The sequence below is a fragment of the Thalassophryne amazonica genome, chromosome 16, assembly GCF_902500255.1.
Source record: "Thalassophryne amazonica chromosome 16, fThaAma1.1, whole genome shotgun sequence".
In the NCBI taxonomy this organism is placed as follows: Eukaryota; Metazoa; Chordata; class Actinopteri; order Batrachoidiformes; family Batrachoididae; genus Thalassophryne; species Thalassophryne amazonica.
The window spans coordinates 39210611-39231979 of NC_047118.1; the positions used below are offsets into that span (position 1 = coordinate 39210611).

Consider the following 21369-nt stretch of genomic DNA (forward strand, 5'->3'; position numbering starts at 1 on the left):
TCCAATCTTCGTGCTTTGTTTTTTTTTTTGTTTTTTTCTTTCCCGCATTGCTGCCGCAGCTCTGAACATGTCGCGGGCCCTCGGTCGTGTGGCCCGGCTGTCGGTGCTCACAAACACCCGGTGGACCCCCTGCTGCAACCCGGGATGGACCGTGACACCGAACCGGACCGCCGTGTGCACGCAGTCCGGCGCCATCCTGCCCAAACCCAACAAGGTGAGTGAGAGTTGTGGGAGGAGCCTGCTGCAGCTGTGACGTGATCTGACTGCTCTTTGTGATGTGCGGCTGAAAAGCAGACCCCCTTTGGACTGGTCCGGATCGCTCTGGTCGTGGTCCCGTTTCTGTACGTGGGGACTCAGATCAGCAAGAACTTTGCTGCTCTGCTGGAGGAACACGACATCTTCGTCCCTGAGGATGACGATGATGATGACTGAGGGGACTTCCTTGCTTTAAAGGTACCACTTAAAGGGGACATATTGTACAAAATCAGTTTTTAATTTTGGTACTTAAAACCGGTTGGAGTTCGTAGAATCGTGCACGTAGAAATGTTCCTGTTCTAAAGTTTAGGCCTGAAACACTTCATTTTAGAGTTCTGTGATAATGTCACTGCATCCATGTCCCACACAGTATGCAAAAGTGGAGGATTGGTGAATTAAACCTGGGCCATATCGCAATTCTGCTCCTGCACAATACATAGGGACATATTACCAAAAATTTTAATGTATTTTAGATAAGATAAAGTCAACTGTGGTTTTATTATCAGAAGTCCTTCCATCTGTTTTTATGCCCCCCCCAATTCTAATTAAGCTTCTAAAATGTCAAACATCTCACAGCACAGCAAGGGACCCTACAGACATAAACGTGCATGTTTACGCCACTAAATATAAAAGTTAAAATTACCATTTATATACAGTATAGCCGCTTACCTTGGCCTGCAGTGGATTAGGTGACGCTGCTTTCCAGTCTTTACAAGTCCATTGCCAATTCGTTTGCCTACACTGATGTCACCTACCCACAATTACTTGCACAACACATGCACTCCACATTGAAAAAGGTGGCAACAGTCAGAGTTGTCTCGGAAATGCTTTACACACTGAAAGGGGATGTTCAATCTTGATGTTAAAATTTATGGGCCGCTATTGCACTGGGATGTCATGGACACAGTAATGCTAGAACTTAAGTGTTTGTTGTGTGGTGTGTTTTGGATTTGCTAGGGCACAAGTGATTGACGGACTTCCTGCTGATAACTTATTTACTTAAATGTAGACTTGTCTCCATACAAGCGTTTTTTCCGACGCAACTAGAAACTATCTGCCGATAAGTTAGTGGTTTATGGGTGATTCTTTAACTACGGGCACTATTGGCCTTGTAAATGTGATTTCCACCACACCATTGCCTTACAATATAAAGCGCCTTGGGGCAACTGTTTGTTGTGATTTGGCGCTATATACATGGGTGATTCTTAGACTACGGGCACTTATGTCCTTTGATCATATTGTATGATAAACAGAAAAAAGGGGAAATTTCACACTTTTATAGTTATCTTTACAATGAAAGTGTGTTAAGAAATTTGTTCTAGTAGTCTATGATGACTCTTTCACCTTTTTTCAGCATCATTATATGCAAATATTGCCTTTTTGTGCTTGTCCCACACCCAGACTTTTGATCTTCAATGATAAAAATGAATGGTAAAGAAACGTTTTTTCTAATGTTTTAAAATATCTCTGAATAAAATATCAGTAAAATAATCAAAACATAATTGGGGTATTCAATGTCATACAACTGTTGTGATTTTTTAAACAAAATGTAGTTGTCCCACACTACTGCCGTAATTTCCACCACAACACTGTAATGTCCCTTTAAACAGTTTGTATGAAAGATTGTTTGGGTAGTTTCTATGGCGATAAACAGTGACATCAGAGCACATCTATATAGCGCCAAATCACAAACAGTTGCCCCAAGGCGCTTTATATTGTAAGGCAATGGTGTGGTAGAAATTACATTTACAAGGCCAATAGTGCCCGTAGTTAAAGAATCACCCACATGTGCTCTCATGTCACTGTTTATCTCCATTGAAACTACCCAAACAATCTTTCATACAAACTGTTTAAAGGGACATTACAGTGTTGTGGTGGAAATTACGGCAATAGTGTGGGACAACTACATTTTGTTTAAAAAAAATCACAACAGTTGTATGACATTAAATACCCCAATTATGTTTTGATTATTTTACTGATATTTTATTCAGAGATATTTTAAAACATTAGAAAAAAACGTTTCTTTACCATTCATTTTTATCATTGAAGATCATAAGTCTGGGTGTGGGACAAGCACAAAACGGCAATATTTGCATATGATGCTGAAAAAAGGTAAAAAGTCATCAGAGACTACTAGAACAAATTTCTTAACACACTTTCATTGTAAAGATGACTATAAAAGTGTGAAATTTCCCCTTTTTTCTGTTTTTCATACAATATGATCAAAGGACATAATAAGTGCCGTAGTCTAAGAATCACCCTTATATCAATTGTCCATCCAGGACAATAGTAAATTGTACTTACAGTGGACCAACATGGCATTAGCGGAGCCGATAACATGGCTATTTGCAACCATATAACCAGCATGAACATCCACAAATCATCAGACACAACAGGGTTATTCCCATTCTCATCCAATTCCATCGTTTGCACAGTTTATTTTTCTGTAAGTAATTTGGTCGGCAAATCGTTGTGAAAGGGTGTGGTCGGCTCCTCAAAGCTTACCGTAGCAACAGCATCTTCATGCCAAACTGGAAATTCTGTGAGCAGACCCACAGATTTCTCCATCTCGTCAGCTGCATTGAGTTAAATCCAATCAATCAATCCAGTTAAATCCATTAATTCCACGCATTTTGACATTGTCGACACTGCACTAGTTTTTGTTCAGCTGACAGCGCCATTAGTGACACCTGCGCAGCAACGCAGTCAGGGGGAAGAGTAACACATCAAATGTGAAACTGTTTTAATATTTTGCCACTGTCCACACAGTATTTTAGGGTCTGAAATCTCACACGATTAACCAGATTTGCAGAAAAAATGTAACTGGATTAGAATTAATTTTTGCCCTGATGAAGAATTACCCCCAAAACTATCATGTTCAAATACACCTGGCATTGCAGTGGGACCCAGCGTAGTACCATCTCAGCTCACCCACCTGCTTCTGCAGCCTTGCACCACTGTTGGGGACCCTGATGTGTTAAAAGGATGCAGGGACACACACAACCCCATTACGTCTACAAAGAACATACTGGAGCTACGGGCATAGTTCCACCCTCAACTACTACATGTAACCTAGGCTGAGTTTGCCTTCTAACTCTAAGCTGAACCCCCCACTCCCCCCCAAAAATTAAGAAAGTAACTTGCAGGTTGCTAATCAGTTGAGGCATCAGCGCAGAACCTCCTTCTGCAACTAGAAACATGCAACACATTTCTAAAAACGGCAGCCAGTTTCTTCGAAGATTTTCCATCACCACTATGTAGAACATCCATGTCTGTCCAGATCAATGCACCATAACAGTCCATATACATTTGCCTAATGAGGCACATCCATTGGGCCAGTCTGCACTGTGATACAAGCCTGTGTTCCCCCTCCAAAGGGAGAATGGCATGGAAAGCAGTGGCATGTCACCATTTAAAGGAAAAAGCACAGATAAATGTTATTTTTCCATGTTCTTAAAAAATTTTCTTCATGCTTGTAGTGCATTTTTGACAAAAAATTTTGATATTTGTTGCAACTTCTTAACTTTCTGAAAAACATATTTTGGCGATTGCAGAGTTGAGGGATTGCGACTGTCAGATGCGCCTGACTGCCAGCGCACTCTGAGATGTAGGCAAACTTGTCCTATGGTCAGATCAAAGTGTTGCTCAATGGACAGAACTACACCAACCTAGCTAATTATTAACAGGAAGATTTGCACTGTTGTATGATGCTAAATGTTTAACCAACAACTTATGACATTAGGTCAGGTCCAAATGATACCATGTTGGTGGTCCAGGGAATCCACTGATGCTGCAGTCTAGTCTTGCTTTGGGCACAATCAAGACTAATAAAATACTGTATATGTGCCTTGATAACCAGGTCTTCATGATTAGATAAGTTGTCAACTGGATGTCTTAGATACTATATCTTTTGGATGATCATTGAGTACTGATGGAATTACTTTGTCAGTTACTTAGGGAGACTCAGATGATGAGTGTTATTGTGAGGGAACATCAGCTGACATTTTGGCCATGTGTCTCAGTGCTGAGGACCCCAGCAACCAGAAAAGACCAAACGGTTGCCCACGTTTCACCTAGTTGCATCAGAAAAATGGCTACTTTTGTGAGGCTGCGATGGACTGTTATTTGTCTGAGTGGTTGCCATCCAGGATCTTGAGGGCTCCGTAGTGTGGTGGATGTGGCAACATGGTGTGCCTCCTGACCTGGAAGTTAGCTGGCTAAACCTGTAGTTCCAATTCTCCATCCATTATTCCTCATTTCTGACTTTGCAGCAGTCATTCAATTAATCAGTTGCTCCACACAAAAATAGACTTTTTTTTTCCTGTGTCATAATGAATATTCTTTAGGTAACATCTGGACAAAATGTCCAATCTAACAATGTAACCTTTGGGGTCTTGGCGGAAAAAATTTTGCACGACACCATTTATCCGTTTGCATGTTTACATAGCAATTATACCATATTGCATATTCTTTATTTTTCTCTGACATTAAACTGAACACCTTTGGGCTGTGGATAAAAAAAAAAAAAGAAAAAAAAAGAGACATTTGAAAGCATCACCTTACGCTCTGAAAAACATCAATCGACAGTGTTCACCATTTTCTGAACCAAACAACTTGTTGATGAATCTGTAGTTATTTTCTTGATTGACAGATTATGAAAATAATTGTTGATTGCAGCCCGAGTCACCACTCAGACTAGAGGGCAGCATTGTGGCTTTTATTGAACTTTCCATTTGAACCACTTGAACATTTTTCCTGACTGAGAAAGTCCTGTTTTGACACTGATGAATCTCATGTCAGCAATTTTACATTTTCATTCATAAACTAAGAATGTAAAGAGTCACAGCATCTTTATGTCCTGAAAACTGAAAGACTTTTGCAGATTTAATCAAATTCTGAGCTACAACAAGGAAAGTGTTGCTTTCATGGCCGTAGAATTGTACAACTTGTTCTATCATCTTCAGCTGCTCCATAAACGTGCACGTGTGGCACGCTAACCTTTCTGTGTTTTTTTTTTTCTTGTCCTCTGCAGATGTTGTGTTGTCAAAACCACTGAGGTGTCTGTGAGCGTTTGAGATAAGTCAGTAATTTGCCATCCCAGAGTTCCTTCTACTGTTCTGAAGTGGCGTTTCCTGCACTGGATTTGGGGTATACTGTTACCAACCCAGAGACACGGGGCTGTCCCACTGCTGCTCGTGTTGTACTGTGTGTGCATGTGCTAATAAATTGTTATTAAGGAGAGAATCACAGTGTTTGGTTGAATTCTGTGCAGATTTGTGGCACCGCACAACTAATGTGTAACGACAGAAACTCTGACTCTGAAAAACAGAAGCATAACGATCAGCCTTCATTAAATGAGTGTATTTACAGCGAGGAAACATCTGCCTCACAATATTTATGCACAGAGGTGTCAAAGGTCAGCAAACACACAGTTCATGGATCATGACCCTGGTAGAATTTGGTCATGAAGTCGTTAGGACGAGGTGCCTCCGTCTCGTGGAAATAACGCATAATGTGAGTCTTCTGCTTCCAAATGTTGATGGTCTCCTGCAGCTCCATTTTCCCCTGGAACACAAAAACAGCGCACGGAGAGCACGTGTCAACGCAGCCTCACAACATGTTCCTGCCCTTTGTGATGACGGCCTGACTCTCACTCACTCATCTTCACCCGCTTACTCCAATTAATGGTCAAGGGAGGCTGGAGCCTACTGCAGCAGTCATGGGGAGTGAGGTGGGGTACAACCTGGACAGGATGCCAGTCTGTCTCAGGGCCACATATAGACAGTGGTGGGCACAGTTCCGATAATCAGAGAACTGATAATTATCGAAGATAACGCTTTCATTATCAGATTATCTTTTCAGATAACTTTGAAAACCATTATCGGACTAATTATCTTCCAATAAATTTTAGACCGTTAACGTGGTAAACAAAACTAAACAGCTACAAACACTTATAAAATACAAACTCAGTTGAACACCTACCTGTTAAATATTTTGTAGTAGATGTGTAGTTCTACTCTCTGCAAACAGAGAAGAGCTGCTTCTAGAAGAAACCGCTTTATCCTCTGCAGGCAAAGGAGAACTGGTCACAAAAAGAAAAAAAAAAAAACACAAACATTTCTTTTAACTCCATACTGATATGTGGGCAATATCACCCAAGTCATTCAGAGGCATACATTTTTAACTTATGGTTCAAATTTTAACCAAACTAATTTTGGACAAGTTATTTACATTAACGTCATGTCTGAAGTTTTATAAAGTGAAAATATCAGATATATGTTTTAGTTTTAAAGTAATGCGCTAATTTTTAAGGTTTTAGTGTGGAGATGCTGTGTCCAGGTGCATTATGGGTATAGGGTAATCTCAGTACGTTCACGACATGAGAAATGCATTTGAGACACTGATCAGGCTCCACGGACAACAGCATTAAACTCAAGTGCCTAAAACTCGTGAATATATTCTCCAGGTTTATAGATGATGTTATTGTGTTTATTAAATTCCACGCAACTTAAACGTAGCAGAGTAGCAGACAAAGATTATCTGGAATTTTGTTTTGGCAAGATTTCAAGGTCTCTACTGCCATCTATTGGCCAGTAGTCTTCATGGCAGTATTCACCCCAGAGGCACATTTTACCCAGAATGCCATCCGTCTGTGTTTGCTACAAAACTTCAGAATTAGTGTATTATTCAACATAAAAAGATATATGTTATATCTTAACTTTGCACAAATGACAATTGACATTAATGGAGTTATTCTATCAGTATTCATTTTATTTACACCAAACCATAAGTCAGCACTGCTTTATTTTCCAAGACCTCCGCCTGATGGCAGCATTGTGACTGAGTAGAGGGTTGAGCTTTGCGGCTCCTCTCAGCTGCGTTTGTGCTGGAAGATTTGTGGTAAACTGCAGCTTCCAGCAGGGGGCAGAACACTCAAAGACAGAAGTGCTGACTCATTGATTGGGTCTGTCATTGCCTTTGATGCTTTCAGAAGCGATCATGGTGTTAAACTCAAAATCAGCTTGTTAGTAGTTGCAAGTGTACCGGAGACAATACTGTAATTTATCAGTTATCTGTAACGTCTGATACATTTGTAGGTGGTTTATCGTTTTAACTTTATCAAAGATAACTTATCAGTTATCCGATTATCTGTTATCAAAGTTAATTTTTTTGGTTATCTGTGCCCACCACTGCATATAGACAAACACATTCACACCCGCACGCACACCCACGGTGAATTTAAAGTTTCTAATCCACCTAACCTGCATGTCTTTGGATGTGGGAGGAAGCCGGCACACCTGGAGGGAACCCACACAAACACGGGAGAACATGCAAACTCCACACAGAAAGGCCACAGGTGGGAATCAATCCCATGACCTTCTTGCTGTGAGGTAACAGTGCTAACTACTAATCCACTGCTTCCCAGCCTGAATCTATTAATAAAAAAGGGGAATTTTTGGAGCAGCACAAGTCGAATGTGGGTCAGAAATATAAAGATTTACAGCTGATGTAGTTGTGGAATTTGTGAAGAGTTAGTTCGTACCTTAATGACGAGCATGTCGATCACACGGGGGTCAGTCACGTATTTATTTTTGTTGAACATCTCCCTCACTTTGGCTCGTGCCTGGTGTATTGTGATGTCCAGCTGAAACGAAGTCACTGTAGAGACAGATGCAGACAAACTTTCATAAAGGTAAGAGCAGTCGGACCGAGTCATTAGCGGGCTGTTAAAACTGGTTCAGCTGCACATTAAGTTCAGGACTATTGCTGTGACAAACAAAGCTAAACTGCTGTTAATAGAATACACAGTTTAAAAACAAAGTCAGGTTAACCCAAAGAACAACACTGCTACTACTTTTTCTAGACAATCGGAAATACTTCATTAAGCTCAATGGGAAATTCTTTTGTTGTTGCAATAACTCACTAAAAATATAACTAGAAATAGAAGAAAAATACATATAGACTAAACTATTATAAAGAATGAGGGGGGAGAGGAGCTAAAATATGAGTAAAAAGTATGTAGTACGTGTGTATACACACACTGACTGTGTGTGTTATACAAGGCTGGCCATGTGTGTTCACTATGCACAGCCACTGTAATTAAGCAATTGACACCAAACTTGCAATGGTGACTGGGGGCACCAAGGGGGAGGTCACTGGGGCCCTTAGGTTGAAAGCGTATGTGCGCTCTAATTACAATCACGACCCGGTAACTGGAGCTCAAACAGTCATACTCCAAACTCAACCATGGCCAAGACCAAAGATTTTCTTTTCCTCATTTTGTCTCTCATAGTTAAAGTGTACCTATGATGAAAATTACAGACCTCTCTCATCTTTCTAAGTAGGAGAACTTGCACAATCAGGGACTGACTAAATACTTTTTGCCCCCACTGTGACGGGAGTACATACAAAGTATCCCACTACACTGGTGGGGAGTAGCTCTTTGTTGTCATGGTAAATTTCAGTAATTTGCAAAGAAATTTACCGGCATTTTTTTTTTTTGGGGGGGGGGGGGGGGGGGTATGCTTTCATCAATGTCACAATATCAATATGCAGTGCATAGAAAGGCTTCATAAACATACTAACAATTATTTCAGTGAACAGGTTTTCCAACAAGAGAAACGCCCCTGCTCGTATGTTATTATAGTAGAGGTGATAATAAAGTCTGGAAATTGTATATAGCCAGAGACTGCAGCATGGTAATTTGTATGTAATGTACTCACCCCCATTTTCAAGATCAAATAGTTTCCATCAGACAATGTGTTCCTTAATTATTGTGTGGAAAAGCAAATAAAAATGGCAACTGTAGCAGCCATACGGATGACAGCGATTTTCAAAAGGAGCCTTCCTCCAGCATCCCCCAATACACCAACGTGAAGAAGAAACTTTATTTATATAGCACCTTTCAGATTTAAGGCAGATTTGAAGTATGGGGTTAAAATTGTCTCATTAATATTTGTAAATGCACGCAGGGTGATCTACAAATAATCATTGATTTGCAAATGTGTTCACATATCCACAAATGCAAATTTCATATTTGTAACTTGTAAATTGGTCTTTGCAAATAATGTTGTATTTGCAAATATAAAACTTAATTTGTAAAAAAAAAAAAAAAAATTACATTTGTAAAACTGGAAATTGTATTTGTGAATTGAGTTTCAGCATTTGTGGATCACCAATTACACGCATTCATTGCTTTCTTCTGCGACGTAATTTTGAGACATTCTTTTCGCGAAATCCACACAGATCCACAAACAAATGCCTACTGATTCGCAAATACACACTCACGCACACTGGATATCCACTAGATGGCAGTGTGGTTCCATTCATTGATGTGGCTGAAACTATATGCTCCCGGATGAGAGAAGACCGACATTTCAGAATAAATCATTTCACATTACCGTAATGGAGGTGTCTGATGGATGGGTATGTATGTGGTGATATTGTCTGCAAGGTTAATTATTTTTTTAAATTATGTGTCCGCGGATTTCATCATGGGGAGGGGGGTAGGGGTGTTAGTGTTGTACTCTTTAACGCAGTGGTTCAAATAAGCGTATTAAAGAGCATTGCGCCTGTGCGTGCTCCGTGACACAGACATGCTGCAAAATTCTTCTTTTAAAAACTTGAAAGTTCTAAAAGTTTGCGATGTCCACATGCTACATTTAGCTAAGCTTCGCACAGGAACTACAGTGTCACCGCAGCAACCAACCAGTCCCGCTTTACGACTGTTACTGTCGTAACAGCCAGGCTTTGAGTGGCATTTATTCTCCTCGAAACTCCGTGGATCCGAGGAAACTGATTTGTATCTGTAACACACAGATCAGTGTCCGCGGACTTATAAAACTTGCATGATGTCATAAAAAAAAAAAAAAAAAAAAAGCTTTGCGATAAGCATTTTAAAAACTCAGTAACGATCACGATTAAAGAGTCATCTGGGAGCATATAGTTTCAGCCACGTCAATGAATGGAACCACACTGCCATCTAGTGGATATGCAGTGTGCGCGAATGTGTATTTGTGAATCAGTTGGCATTTGTTTGTGGATCTGTGCGGATTTCACAAAAAGAATGTCTCAAAATTACGTTGCAGAGGAAAGCGATGAATGCGTGTAATTGGTGATCTACAAATGCTGAAACTCAATTCACAAATACGAGACCAATTTAAAAATTACGAAAATTACGAGACCAATCGTACAATTTCTAGTTTTACAAATGTAATTTTTTTTTTTTTTTTTTTACAAATTATGTTTTATATTTGCAAATACAACATTATTTGCAAAGACCAATTTGCAAGTTACAAATATGAAATTTGCATTTGTGGATATGTGAACACATTTGCAAATCAATGATTATTTGTAGATCACCCTGTGTGCATTTACAAATATTAATGAGACAATTTTAACCCCATATTGAAGTGGTTTCAAACAGACAAGGTGTTCTTTAGTTATTGTGTGGAAACTAAATGTTTACAGATAGATGCCAGCTTGCCTTTACAGGGTGAAAACATAGTGCCCCCCCCCAACTTCATTGAGCAGCAGCATAAAAACACTGGGTATAACAAAGTGCTTTCCACAGACACACATCATGTGTGGTTCAGATTCAGCAGACTTCGCTCCAGTAATGAAAATGGGTCTTGAAACCAGGGCAGTCTTGTCCTGCTAGGTCAGCACGTGAACATGTTGCTTTTCTGAGAATGTTGACAAACTTCTTGGAGTGTGAAGTTAAAAAAAAAACAAAAAAACACACGCAATGTGAAGAGAAAAAAAAGCTTTCATCTGTTTTTTTTTATGAGACTTTCAAGTCCTATTTTCTATCAAAAACATGGAGAATAAAAACAGTCTTTACATCTAGTAGCAGAATACAGTTTGAGACAGGTTTAGGGTTTATTTTTGTATCTGTGTTGCAACATCCTAAAATTCCATGTTTAATTTACAGTCTCACATTTTACTTTCTCAATCCTGCTCTGTGTGTGTGTGTGTGTGTGTGTGTGTCAGCCAATCTGCTCTGTGTAAGCCTGATCCCGTCAGATCTCAGAAGCTGAGCAGGATCTGGTTAGTACTTGGATGGGAGACCTCTTTGGAACACCAGCAGCTGTGTGTGTTTCTCCAGGTAAAACTGGAGTTGCATCAGGAAGGGCATCCGGCATAAAACTTGTGCCAATTACCGATGCGGATCTGGCTGTATCCGCTGTGGCAACCCCGAACAAAACCTGGAGAAGCGGAATGAACACCACCACCACACACACATACATACATACAAATATCCATCCATTTTCTTCCACTTTATCCTGAGTCGGGTCGCGGGGGCAGCAGCTCAAGCAAAGCCGCCCAGACCTCCCGATCCACACACACCGATCCCCAGCTCCTCCGGGGGAACCCCAAGGCGTTCCCAAGCCAGTCAAGAGATGTAGTCCCTCCAGCATGTCCTGGGTCTTCCCCGGGGAAGCGCCCAGCCACCCTGCGGAGGAAACTCATCTCGGCCGCTTGTACTCGCGATCTCGTTCTTTCGGTCATGAGCCAAATCTCATGACCATAGGTGAGGGTCGGAACGTAGATCGATAGGTAAATTGAGAGCTCTGCCCCCGTACTCAGCTCTCTCTTCACCACGACGGTCCGATACAGCGACTGCATCACTGCAGATGCTGCACCGATCCGTCTATCGATCTCACGCTCCATCCATCCCTCACTCATGAACAAGACCCCGAGATACTTTATATATATTATACACACACAGTAGTGTTCAGAATAATAGTAGTGCTATGTGACTAAAAAGATTAATCCAGGTTTTGAGTATTTCTTATTGTTACATGGGAAACAAGGTACCAGTAGATTCAGTAGATTCTCACAAATCTAACAAGACCAAGTATTCATGATATGCACACTCTTAAGGCTATGAAACTGGGCTATTAGTAAAAAAAAAAGTAGAAAAGGGGTGTTCACAATAATAGTAGCATCTGCTGTTGATGCTACAAACTCAAAACTATTATGTTCAAACTGCTTTTTTAGCAATCCTGTGAATCACTAGTATTTAGTTGTATAACCAGTTTTTCATGATTTTTTCACATCTGCGAGGCATTAATCTTGCTCTGACCTGGTAGAGCCTGGTCTCAAGTACAAGCGATCTGGTGTTCGAACCCCACCACGGTCACAAAGATATGTCGTCCGGTGACGCAGACCGAATAGTCTGCCCCTAAAAATCGGTCCGCATTTTGCATTTGCGCATGTGTCATTTTGAACCACAGCAGCACATCTGAGACGGAGTCTCTTCACACAAAGCAATCAAATGGATTAATGGGATTATTAACCATCAGATGATAAAGGCAAAACCTCTTAAATCATTCTAAAGTCAGTTTTAAGCAGAAACAAGGCCGTTTTAAGCATAAACTCAACAAAATTCCGCGATGCTTTGTAATGACTGACGTGCAGTGAACGCATCAGCTAGCAGCTCATTTATATATATATATATATATATATATATATATATATAAAGAAAACTGAATATTCTAACATTAATTTGAGCGATGCTCTTCCCAGATTGTGGATCAAGTTTACAGTTACATGGCGGGTCAGGGTCAGATGCGGGATGCCGTGTGTCCCTGCATTCACTATACTACTGAACCACCCTGGGTTCTAGGTAACAACCATCCTGCCAGACCAGTAGCCATCTATATGGAAACGTCAGGTAAAATGTGGGCATCACTTTGTCCTTTTTGCTTTGCTGAAGTCCCCAAACACAGGCCTCTGCATTCTGGATTATGTCCAGAGAAATGCACCACATGGATAAAACATTATAGCCAACAAACCATCACAATTCAAGTGATTATTCACATCTGAGTGTCTCTAAATAACAGTGTGTTTGATATAAATTCTTTCCAGCAGTACCCAAGGATTCCCTGAAGGGACAGAATACCAAAGAGTAGCGCCCATATCTCACAACCATACAGTAAGGCCGGGTTCACACGGCAGGATAGTTAGGCCGATATCGGACCCGATCTTCCCTTTCTGACTATCTTAAGGACAACCCAACAATTGTGATGACGCTAAAGATAATCTTATCAGATATTCCTGTCGTCTGTGGTGTGTTAAGAGCGCTCTGCTCTGCTCGGAAGGGCGTCAGGAACGCGACGATCGCAAATCGAGGATATTCAACATGTTGGATTTTTTTGGCCCGATATCACAGCGTGTGTGGTGTCCTCCAATCACAAACGAGCATGCAGCCTGCTGAATGTGACGTGCAGCCAATCAGAAAGCGAGGTGACGGACGTACGGAGCGGAAAATAAAATCAAAACAGCTGTTCTGACTTACCAGAAAGTCCGGTGGTCGCGCTGTCTCCACTCCTTTAAAAAACACCTTTTCTTTTTCTTTTTGTATCGTTTTTTTTCCTTCTGTTGTAAATAGTCCACAAAGTATCTCCGTTTGTTTACTCTGAAGTCACGTTTAATCGAGAGATTTTGCGAGATTTCCTGTCTGAACTGTAAATGTTTGTGTGTGAAATCTGTTCGTGTGTGGTGATGTTGTCCTTACCGTGTGGCTGCACACCACACACTATACAACCAAACCTGTTAGATCCATGATTTTTATCTTCATGTGTGTGGTCTCAGGTTTTAGAAACCTACAGATAATTTTAAAATCCTGTCGTGTGAACCAGGCTTAAGAAAGGACACACCAGGACCCTAAAGACTGGGACTTTTAACCTCCTGGTGGGTTAAGGGGCGTCAGGACTTCCCAGGTGTCTCTGGACCGAAAGGTCAGGACGAGGACCCAGAGACATTAATGTCACTGCAGAGATAAGTGAATCTACAGCTTTGGCACTGTCACCACATTGATAAACTTATGACGGAAGTTCGTGAAAGTCTGGATCTTACTGTTGATCCAGAACAATCGCAAACCCAGACACCCAAACTCTTCACTCAGCTTCAAGTGCTGCGACCAGGGCAAAGATCACAGCATATGAACACAATCACTGTTCTCCATCACAACTCAGCACCCAGTCCATCCAAAGTACTGACCACAGCAGGTATTGTACCGGCGTAAAGTTAGACAGTAAACAGTAGTTCATTATTCAGACAGTAATTCGCGATGAAGTAGTTCTGGTTGTATTATGGGCAAAAAAACTGTTTTTAAAATGGAAATAAACGTGCCCTGTTGAATTATACCTTTAAAAAATCCAAAATAAAACAATGATTTGGTTTTGATGCTTAAACCAAAAATACAACAACAGAATATGGAAAGCGTAAACAGACATATACTCATTTATTAGGCTTGTGCTTTGAATGAAATCTGTTAACTCCTTACACCTCACTCCAGTCTCAACTTTAGTTAAAAAAAAAAGTGCTGCAAAAACAATTATGAAAAGAACTGACAGTTACACATCAAAAAACAACTAGAAATAAAAGAATGACAAATTTAAAAAAAAACTCAAGATGACAAGTGACTACTGTACAAATAATATTTCGAAAATTCTGATTTTCTACGCTGAATAAATGTCCACATTTAAGCAGTAATAGCTTTTACATGAGCAAGTGCATTTTGGCGCCACCTGCCCAGATATGTCAAGTGCCCCTGCCCCATGCCCACCAACCTCCATTTCACCCACTCCCACCCCTCAATTTTACTGTATTTAATGATATGATGAACTACTGTCTGGAATTTGAATCACTGTCCAGAATCTGAATAAATGTCCACACTTAAGCAGTAAAAGCTTTTACATGGGCAAGTGCATTTTGGCGCCACCTGCCCAGATATGTCAAGTGCCCTTGCCTCATGCCCACCAACCTCCATTTCACCCCCTCCCATCCCTCAATTTCACTGTATTTAATGATATGGCAAACTACTGTCTGGAATTTGAATCACTGTCCAGAATCTGAATAACTGTCCACACTTAAGCAGTAATAGCTTTTACATGAGCAAGTGCATTTTGGCACCACCTGCCCAGATATGTCACGTGCCCTTGCCCCATGCCCACTGTGGGCATGGGGTAAGGGCACGCAACATATATGGGCATGTAAAAGCTATTACTGCTTAAATGTGGACAGTTATTCAGAGCAGAAAATCAGAAATTTCGAAATACTATTTGTACAGTAGTCACTTGTCATCTTGACTATTGTTTTAAATTTTTAAATTGTTTTTGTCATTCTTTTATTTCTAGTTGTTTTTTGATGTGTAACTGTCAGTTCTTTTCATAATTGTTTTTGCAGCACTTTTTTTTAACTAAAGTTGTGACTAGAGTGACGTGTAAGGAGTTGACAGATTTCATTCAAAGCACAAGCCTAATAAATGAGTATATGTCTGTTTACGCTTTCCATAATCTGTCGTCGTATTTTTGGTTTAAGCATCAAAACCAAATCATTGTTTTATTTTGGATTTTTTAAAGGTAGAATTCAACAGGGCACATTTATTTCCATTTTAAAGACATTTTTTGCCCATAATACAACCAGAACTGCTTCATTGTGAATAGACTGATTCGAAGTTCTGAGTTCGCATGACGTGAATCCACTTCCGGTCACCGCTATCGTTACAAACAAACCCATGTACGCGCATGTCAGGCACTGCTTACTGTTGCATCAGGCTTTGTTTACATCAGCGATTCATGCTTATCTCACTCTCAACACATGGACTTCAATGATACACAGCTCCCAGACCAGCAGCAGATGTTCAACTGGTAGTAGAGGCAAGATGGGCGGATATGTGCAGTGAAAGACTGTGGGAATAGCACATAATCTACTGAGAGATGGAAGCAGAGAGTGTGGTACACGACTGCAGGTTTGCCTCTGGGGATTGTGATTGCCCAAGGCCATTTCAGCTATTCCCATTCCCAACTGAGCCAGCCAGGAGAGCAGAATGGCCAAAGTTAGTGAACAGAAAGCAGCAGCTGGAGTCCAGCTGTGTAAAGAACTGGACACCCAACAAGCATTCTCGTGTCTGCAGTGTACACTTTACTGATGGGAAACGCACAGAACTGCACCCAAACCTAACACTTCAACTTGGCTATGAGCTAAAGCAGGTGTGTGATAATAAAGCTTATTTCTTCATGATTTTTCTACCTGTTTTAGTGCTTGTTGATCCCTCCTCCACTACAGGGAGTGACATTAAGCTTTTTCATGCGCCTGTTTTCGTGCAGGCTGGTGACCATTTTACCTGCCTGAAGAAGTTTTCCACTTGCTCACTTTTTCATTTCCTACCAGAAAACATGTATTCTTCATAACTTAGGTGCAAAATGTCCTTGAAGGGCGCGCACTCATGAGCGATATTGAAGTGTTTTGCCGAAGCGCGTGCGGCACGGGTTTGTTTGTAACACTGGCATCCCATCAACCCCTGCGCGCGCGGAACTCCGATACGGTCTATTACTGTCTGAATAATGAACTACTTACTGTCTAACTTCACGCCGGTAGAGATTGTGGCCCCGCGCCTCCTTACAGACACTTCAGTCAAAACACGGACAAAGTGAAAACGAGCATACAGCTCAGATTTTACTCCCAGCCATTATGTCAAATAAAACAAACATGCATAGGAGCTTAAGTAACGATATTTAAAGTACATATATTTGTTGGAGAAGCTTCAGATGGTAGCAGATTGAACAGTCGCGACCTTGGCGCTGCTTTGAAGTGTTTTTTTTTTTCTTTACACTTTTTTCTTTTACGCTGGATCCACGTACCTGTATTCGGAACCTCTCGGTACCAGGCCCGGTACAGTTCCCGAACTCTGCGCTTAGCTTCATCTAAATCTCGACTCAAAATCGGTTTAACGACTTTGACAGCACCAGTGACTGTTCGGGTCGCCGCTGTGGACGCCATGACCGCTTCTGACGCAACTTCCTGTCAAACTAATGCGACTAAAACGCTCTACCGCCACCTATAGGCCAGCTGGCTCCTCTTGTACGGGATAGCGTTACTGCCAATAAATCAATCAATCTTCGGAATTTATCCGTTTTAACTGTAAGTTTGTCGTTGCACAATAGCAATTAGGGGTCTAACAATATCTTGACAAGTTTTGACACAAAAATGTGACATACGTTATCATGGAGCTGCCAATTATGATAAAAGTTAAAAGATAAAGTAAAATAAGCACATAGCCTGCAAAGTTACGACACCCTGTGCATGCATCAGTAAGTTTGTAAGTCCACAAGTGGCACTTTCCTGCAGCAAGCTTTTACTCTCTTCTTCCATCACAATCTGATATGCTACTGCCACTGCTTAGGACAGGTGCAGACTGCAGCGTAGCATTGATGCAGCAGAAAAGGTGATCAACTATAGTCTGCCATCCCTACAGGACCTGTAACCTCCAGGGCCCTGAGGTGAGCAAGGAAGATTGTAACTGATCCCTCCCACCCAGGACACAAACCTTTTGTCACCCTCCCCGCTGGCAGGAGGCTGAGGTCCATCAGGACCAAAACCTCAAGAACAAAAACAGCTTCTTTCCATTTGCAGCTAGACTCAAACAACGCCAGAGACCCCAACTTACTCTGCCTCCCTTCCCCACTACCATAAAGCAGACTGGTCATCGCTGCACTGAAAGGTACTGTACATATATGCTCTATCACCTGTTTTTGCACCAGCCCATTTAATTTTATTTAACAGTGAATATGGTTTTGTCTATTCAACTCGCTTTACTTCTTATAGAAGTGTTTTTCTTTTCCTATTGTTCCTGCACCAATAATACCAGATCAAATTCATTGTATGTTTGAATTTACTTGCCAATCAATTTGAGTCTATATTAAACTCAAAACTATTATGTTCGAACTGCTTTTTTAGCAATCCTGTGAATCACTAAACTACTATTTAGTTGTATAACCACAGTTTTTCATGATTTCTTTACATCTGCGAGGCATTAATTTTGTTGGTTTGGAACCAAGATTTTGCTCGTTTACTAGTGTGCTTGGGGTCATTGTCTTGTTGAAACACCCATTTCAAGGGCATATCCTGTTCAGCATAAGGCAACATGACCTCTTCAAGTATTTTGACATATCCAAACTGATCCATGATACCTGGTATGCGATATATTAGGCCCAACACCATAGTAGGAGAAACATGCCCAACCGCCAACCCGTTCACATTTCTAACCATTTTTCCCCACTCGGCGACACACCCACCGAGGATCAAACTCTGGTTATTGGCGACTCTGTTTTGAGAAATGTGAAGTTAGCGACACCAGCAACCATAGTCAATTGTCTTCCGGGGGCCAGAGCAGTCGACATTGAAGGAAATTTGAAACTGCTGGCTAAGGCTAAGCGTAAATTTGGTAAGATTGTAATTCACGTCGGCAGTAATGACACCCGGTTACGCCAATCGGAGGTCACTAAAATTAACACTGAATCGGTGTGTAACTTTGCAAAAACAATGTCGGACTCTGTAGTTTTCTCTGGGCCCCTCCCCAATCGGACCGGGAGTGACATGTTTAGCCGCATGTTCTCCTTGAATTGCTGGCTGTCTGAGTGGTGTCCAAAAAATGAGGTGGGCTTCATAGATAATTGGCAAAGCTTCTGGGGAAAACCTGGTCTTGTTAGGAGAGACGGCATCCATCCCACTTTGGATGGAGCAGCTCTCATTTCTAGAAATCTGGCCAATTTTCTTAAATCCTCCAAACCGTGACTATCCAGGGTTGGGACCAGGAAGCAGAGCTGTAGTCTTACACACCTCTCTGCAGCTTCTCTCCCCCTGCCATCCCCTCATTACCCCATCCCCGTAGAGACGGTGCCTGCTCCCAGACCACCAATAACCAGTAAAAATCTATTTAAGCATAAAAATTCAAAGAGAAAAAAATAATATAGCACCTTCAACTGCACCACAGACTAAAACAGTTAAATGTGGTCTATTAAACATTAGGTCTCTCTCTTCTAAGTCCCTGTTAGTAAATGATATGATAGGTTTCTTCCTGTTAAAAGGGAGTTTTTCCTTCCCACTGTTGCCAAGTGCTTGCTCATAGGGGGTCGTTTTGACCGTTGGGGTTTTTCATAATTATTGTATGGCCTTGCCTTACAATATGGAGTGCCTTGGGACAACTGTTTGTTGTGATTTGGCGCTATATAAGAAAAAAGTTGATTGATTGAGTTGATATTGATTTATTCTGCCTTACAGAAACCTGGTTACAGCAGGATGAATATGTTAGTTTAAATGAGTCAACACCCCCGTGTCACACTAACTGCCAGAATGCTTGTAGCACGGGCCGAGGCGGAGGATTAGCAGCAATCTTCCATTCCAGCTTATTAATTAATCAAAAACCCAGACAGAGCTTTAATTCATTTGAAAGCTTGACTCTTAGTCTTGTCCATCCAAATTGGAAGTCCCAAAAACCAGTTTTATTTGTTATTATCTATCGTCCACCTGGTCGTTACTGTGAGTTTCTCTGTGAATTTTCAGACCTTTTGTCTGACTTAGTGCTTAGCTCAGATAATTATAGTGGGCGATTTTAACATCCACACAGATGCTGAGAATGACAGCCTCAACACTGCATTTAATCTATTATTAGACTCAATTGGCTTTGCTCAAAATGTAATTGAGTCCACCCACCACTTTAATCATATCTTAGATCTTGTTCTGACTTATGGTATGGAAATTGAAGACTTAACAGTATTCCCTGAAAACTCCCTTCTGTCTGATCATTTCTTAGTAACATTTACCTTTACTCTGATGGATTACCCAGCAGTGGGGAATAAGTTTCATTACACTAGAAGTCTTTCAGAAAGCGCTGTAACTAGGTTTAAGGATATGATTCCTTCTTTATGTTCTCTAATGCCATATACCAACACAGTGCAGAATAGCTACCTAAACTCTGTAAGTGAGATAGAGTATCTTGTCAGTAGTTTTACATCCTCATTGAAGACAACTTTGGATGCTGTAGCTCCTCTGAAAAAGAGAGCTTTAAATCAGAAGTGCCTGACTCCGTGGTATAACTCACAAACTCGCAGCTTAAAGCAGATAACCCGTAAGTTGGAGAGGAAATGGCGTCTCACTAATTTAGAAGATCTTCACTTAGCCTGGAAAGAGAGTCTGTTGCTCTATAAAAAAGCCCTCCGTAAAGCTAGGACATCTTACTACTCATCACTAATTGAAGAAAATAAGAACAACCCCAGGTTTCTTTTCAGCACTGTAGCCAGGCTGACAAAGAGTCAGAGCTCTATTGAGCCGAGTATTCCTTTAACTAGTAATGACTTCATGACTTTCTTTGCTAATAAAATTTTAACTATTAGAGAAAAAATTACTCATAACCATCCCAAAGACGTATCGTTATCTTTGGCTGCTTTCAGTGATGCCGGTATTTGGTTAGACTCGTTCTCTCTGATTGTTCTGAGTTATTTTCATTAGTTACTTCCTCCAAACCATCAACATGTCTATTAGACTCCATTCCTACCAGGCTGCTCAAGGAAGCCCTACCATTAATTAATGCTTCGATCTTAAATATGATCACTCTATCTTTATTAGTTGGCTATGTACCACAGGCTTTTAAGGTGGCAGTAATTAAACCATTACTTAAAAAGCCATCACTTGACCCAGCTATCTTAGCTAATTATAGGCCAATCTCCAACCTTCCTTTTCTCTCAAAAATTCTTGAAAGGGTAGTTGTAAAACAGCTAACTGATCATCTGCAGAGGAATGGTCTATTTGAAGAGTTTCAGTCAGGTTTTAGAATTCATCATAGTACAGAAACAGCATTAGTGAAGGTTACAAATGATCTTGTCGTGTGTTACCTGTGCTGCTCCACAGCCTGTCCAGTGGATTTTTATTTTATTTTTTAGCACTGTTGTCGTGTGTTACCTGTGCTGCTCCACAGCCTGTCCAGTGGATTTTTATTTTATTTTAGCACTGTTGTCGTGTGTTACCTGTGCTGCTCCACAGCCTGTCTAGTGGATTTTTATTTTATTTTAGCGCTGTTATCGTGTGTTACCTGTGCTGCTCCACAGCCTGTCTAGTGGATTTTTATTTTATTTTAGCGCTGTTGTCGTGCGTTACCTGTGCTGCTCCACAGCCTGCCTAGTGGATTTTTATTTTATTTTAGCATTGTTGTCGTGTGTTACCTGTGCTGCTCCACAGCCTGTCTAGTGGATTTTTATTTTATTTTAGCGCTGTTATCGTGTGTTACCTGTGCTGCTCCACAGCCTGTCTAGTGGATTTTTATTTTAT

General features: G+C 40.9%; 2 protein-coding genes across 4 annotated transcripts; one reads left to right on the plus strand and one right to left on the minus strand.

The window, feature by feature from the left end:
- Positions 1-5629, plus strand: LOC117528230 (essential MCU regulator, mitochondrial-like). Of its 3 annotated transcripts, none has more exons than XM_034190827.1 (3): positions 1-214; positions 292-481; positions 5286-5629. In XM_034190827.1, exons 1-2 carry the CDS (start codon positions 68-70, stop codon positions 430-432), a joined length of 288 nt encoding a protein of 95 aa, XP_034046718.1. In that variant the 5' UTR covers positions 1-67; the 3' UTR covers positions 433-481; positions 5286-5629. The 3 variants fall into 3 exon arrangements, with proteins under 3 accessions (XP_034046718.1, XP_034046719.1, XP_034046720.1); XM_034190828.1 differs by having other exon boundaries at positions 292-453; positions 5288-5629; XM_034190829.1 differs by having other exon boundaries at positions 3-214; positions 295-481.
- Positions 5602-17084, minus strand: ndufa6 (NADH:ubiquinone oxidoreductase subunit A6). The gene is made up of 3 exons (XM_034190830.1): positions 16908-17084; positions 7799-7914; positions 5602-5820 (listed from the first exon to the last, which is right to left on the minus strand). The coding sequence occupies exons 1-3, from the start codon at positions 17044-17046 to the stop codon at positions 5689-5691; spliced, it is 387 nt and encodes a 128-aa protein (XP_034046721.1). The 5' UTR covers positions 17047-17084; the 3' UTR covers positions 5602-5688.
- Between the last annotated feature and the right edge of the window lie 4285 nt (positions 17085-21369).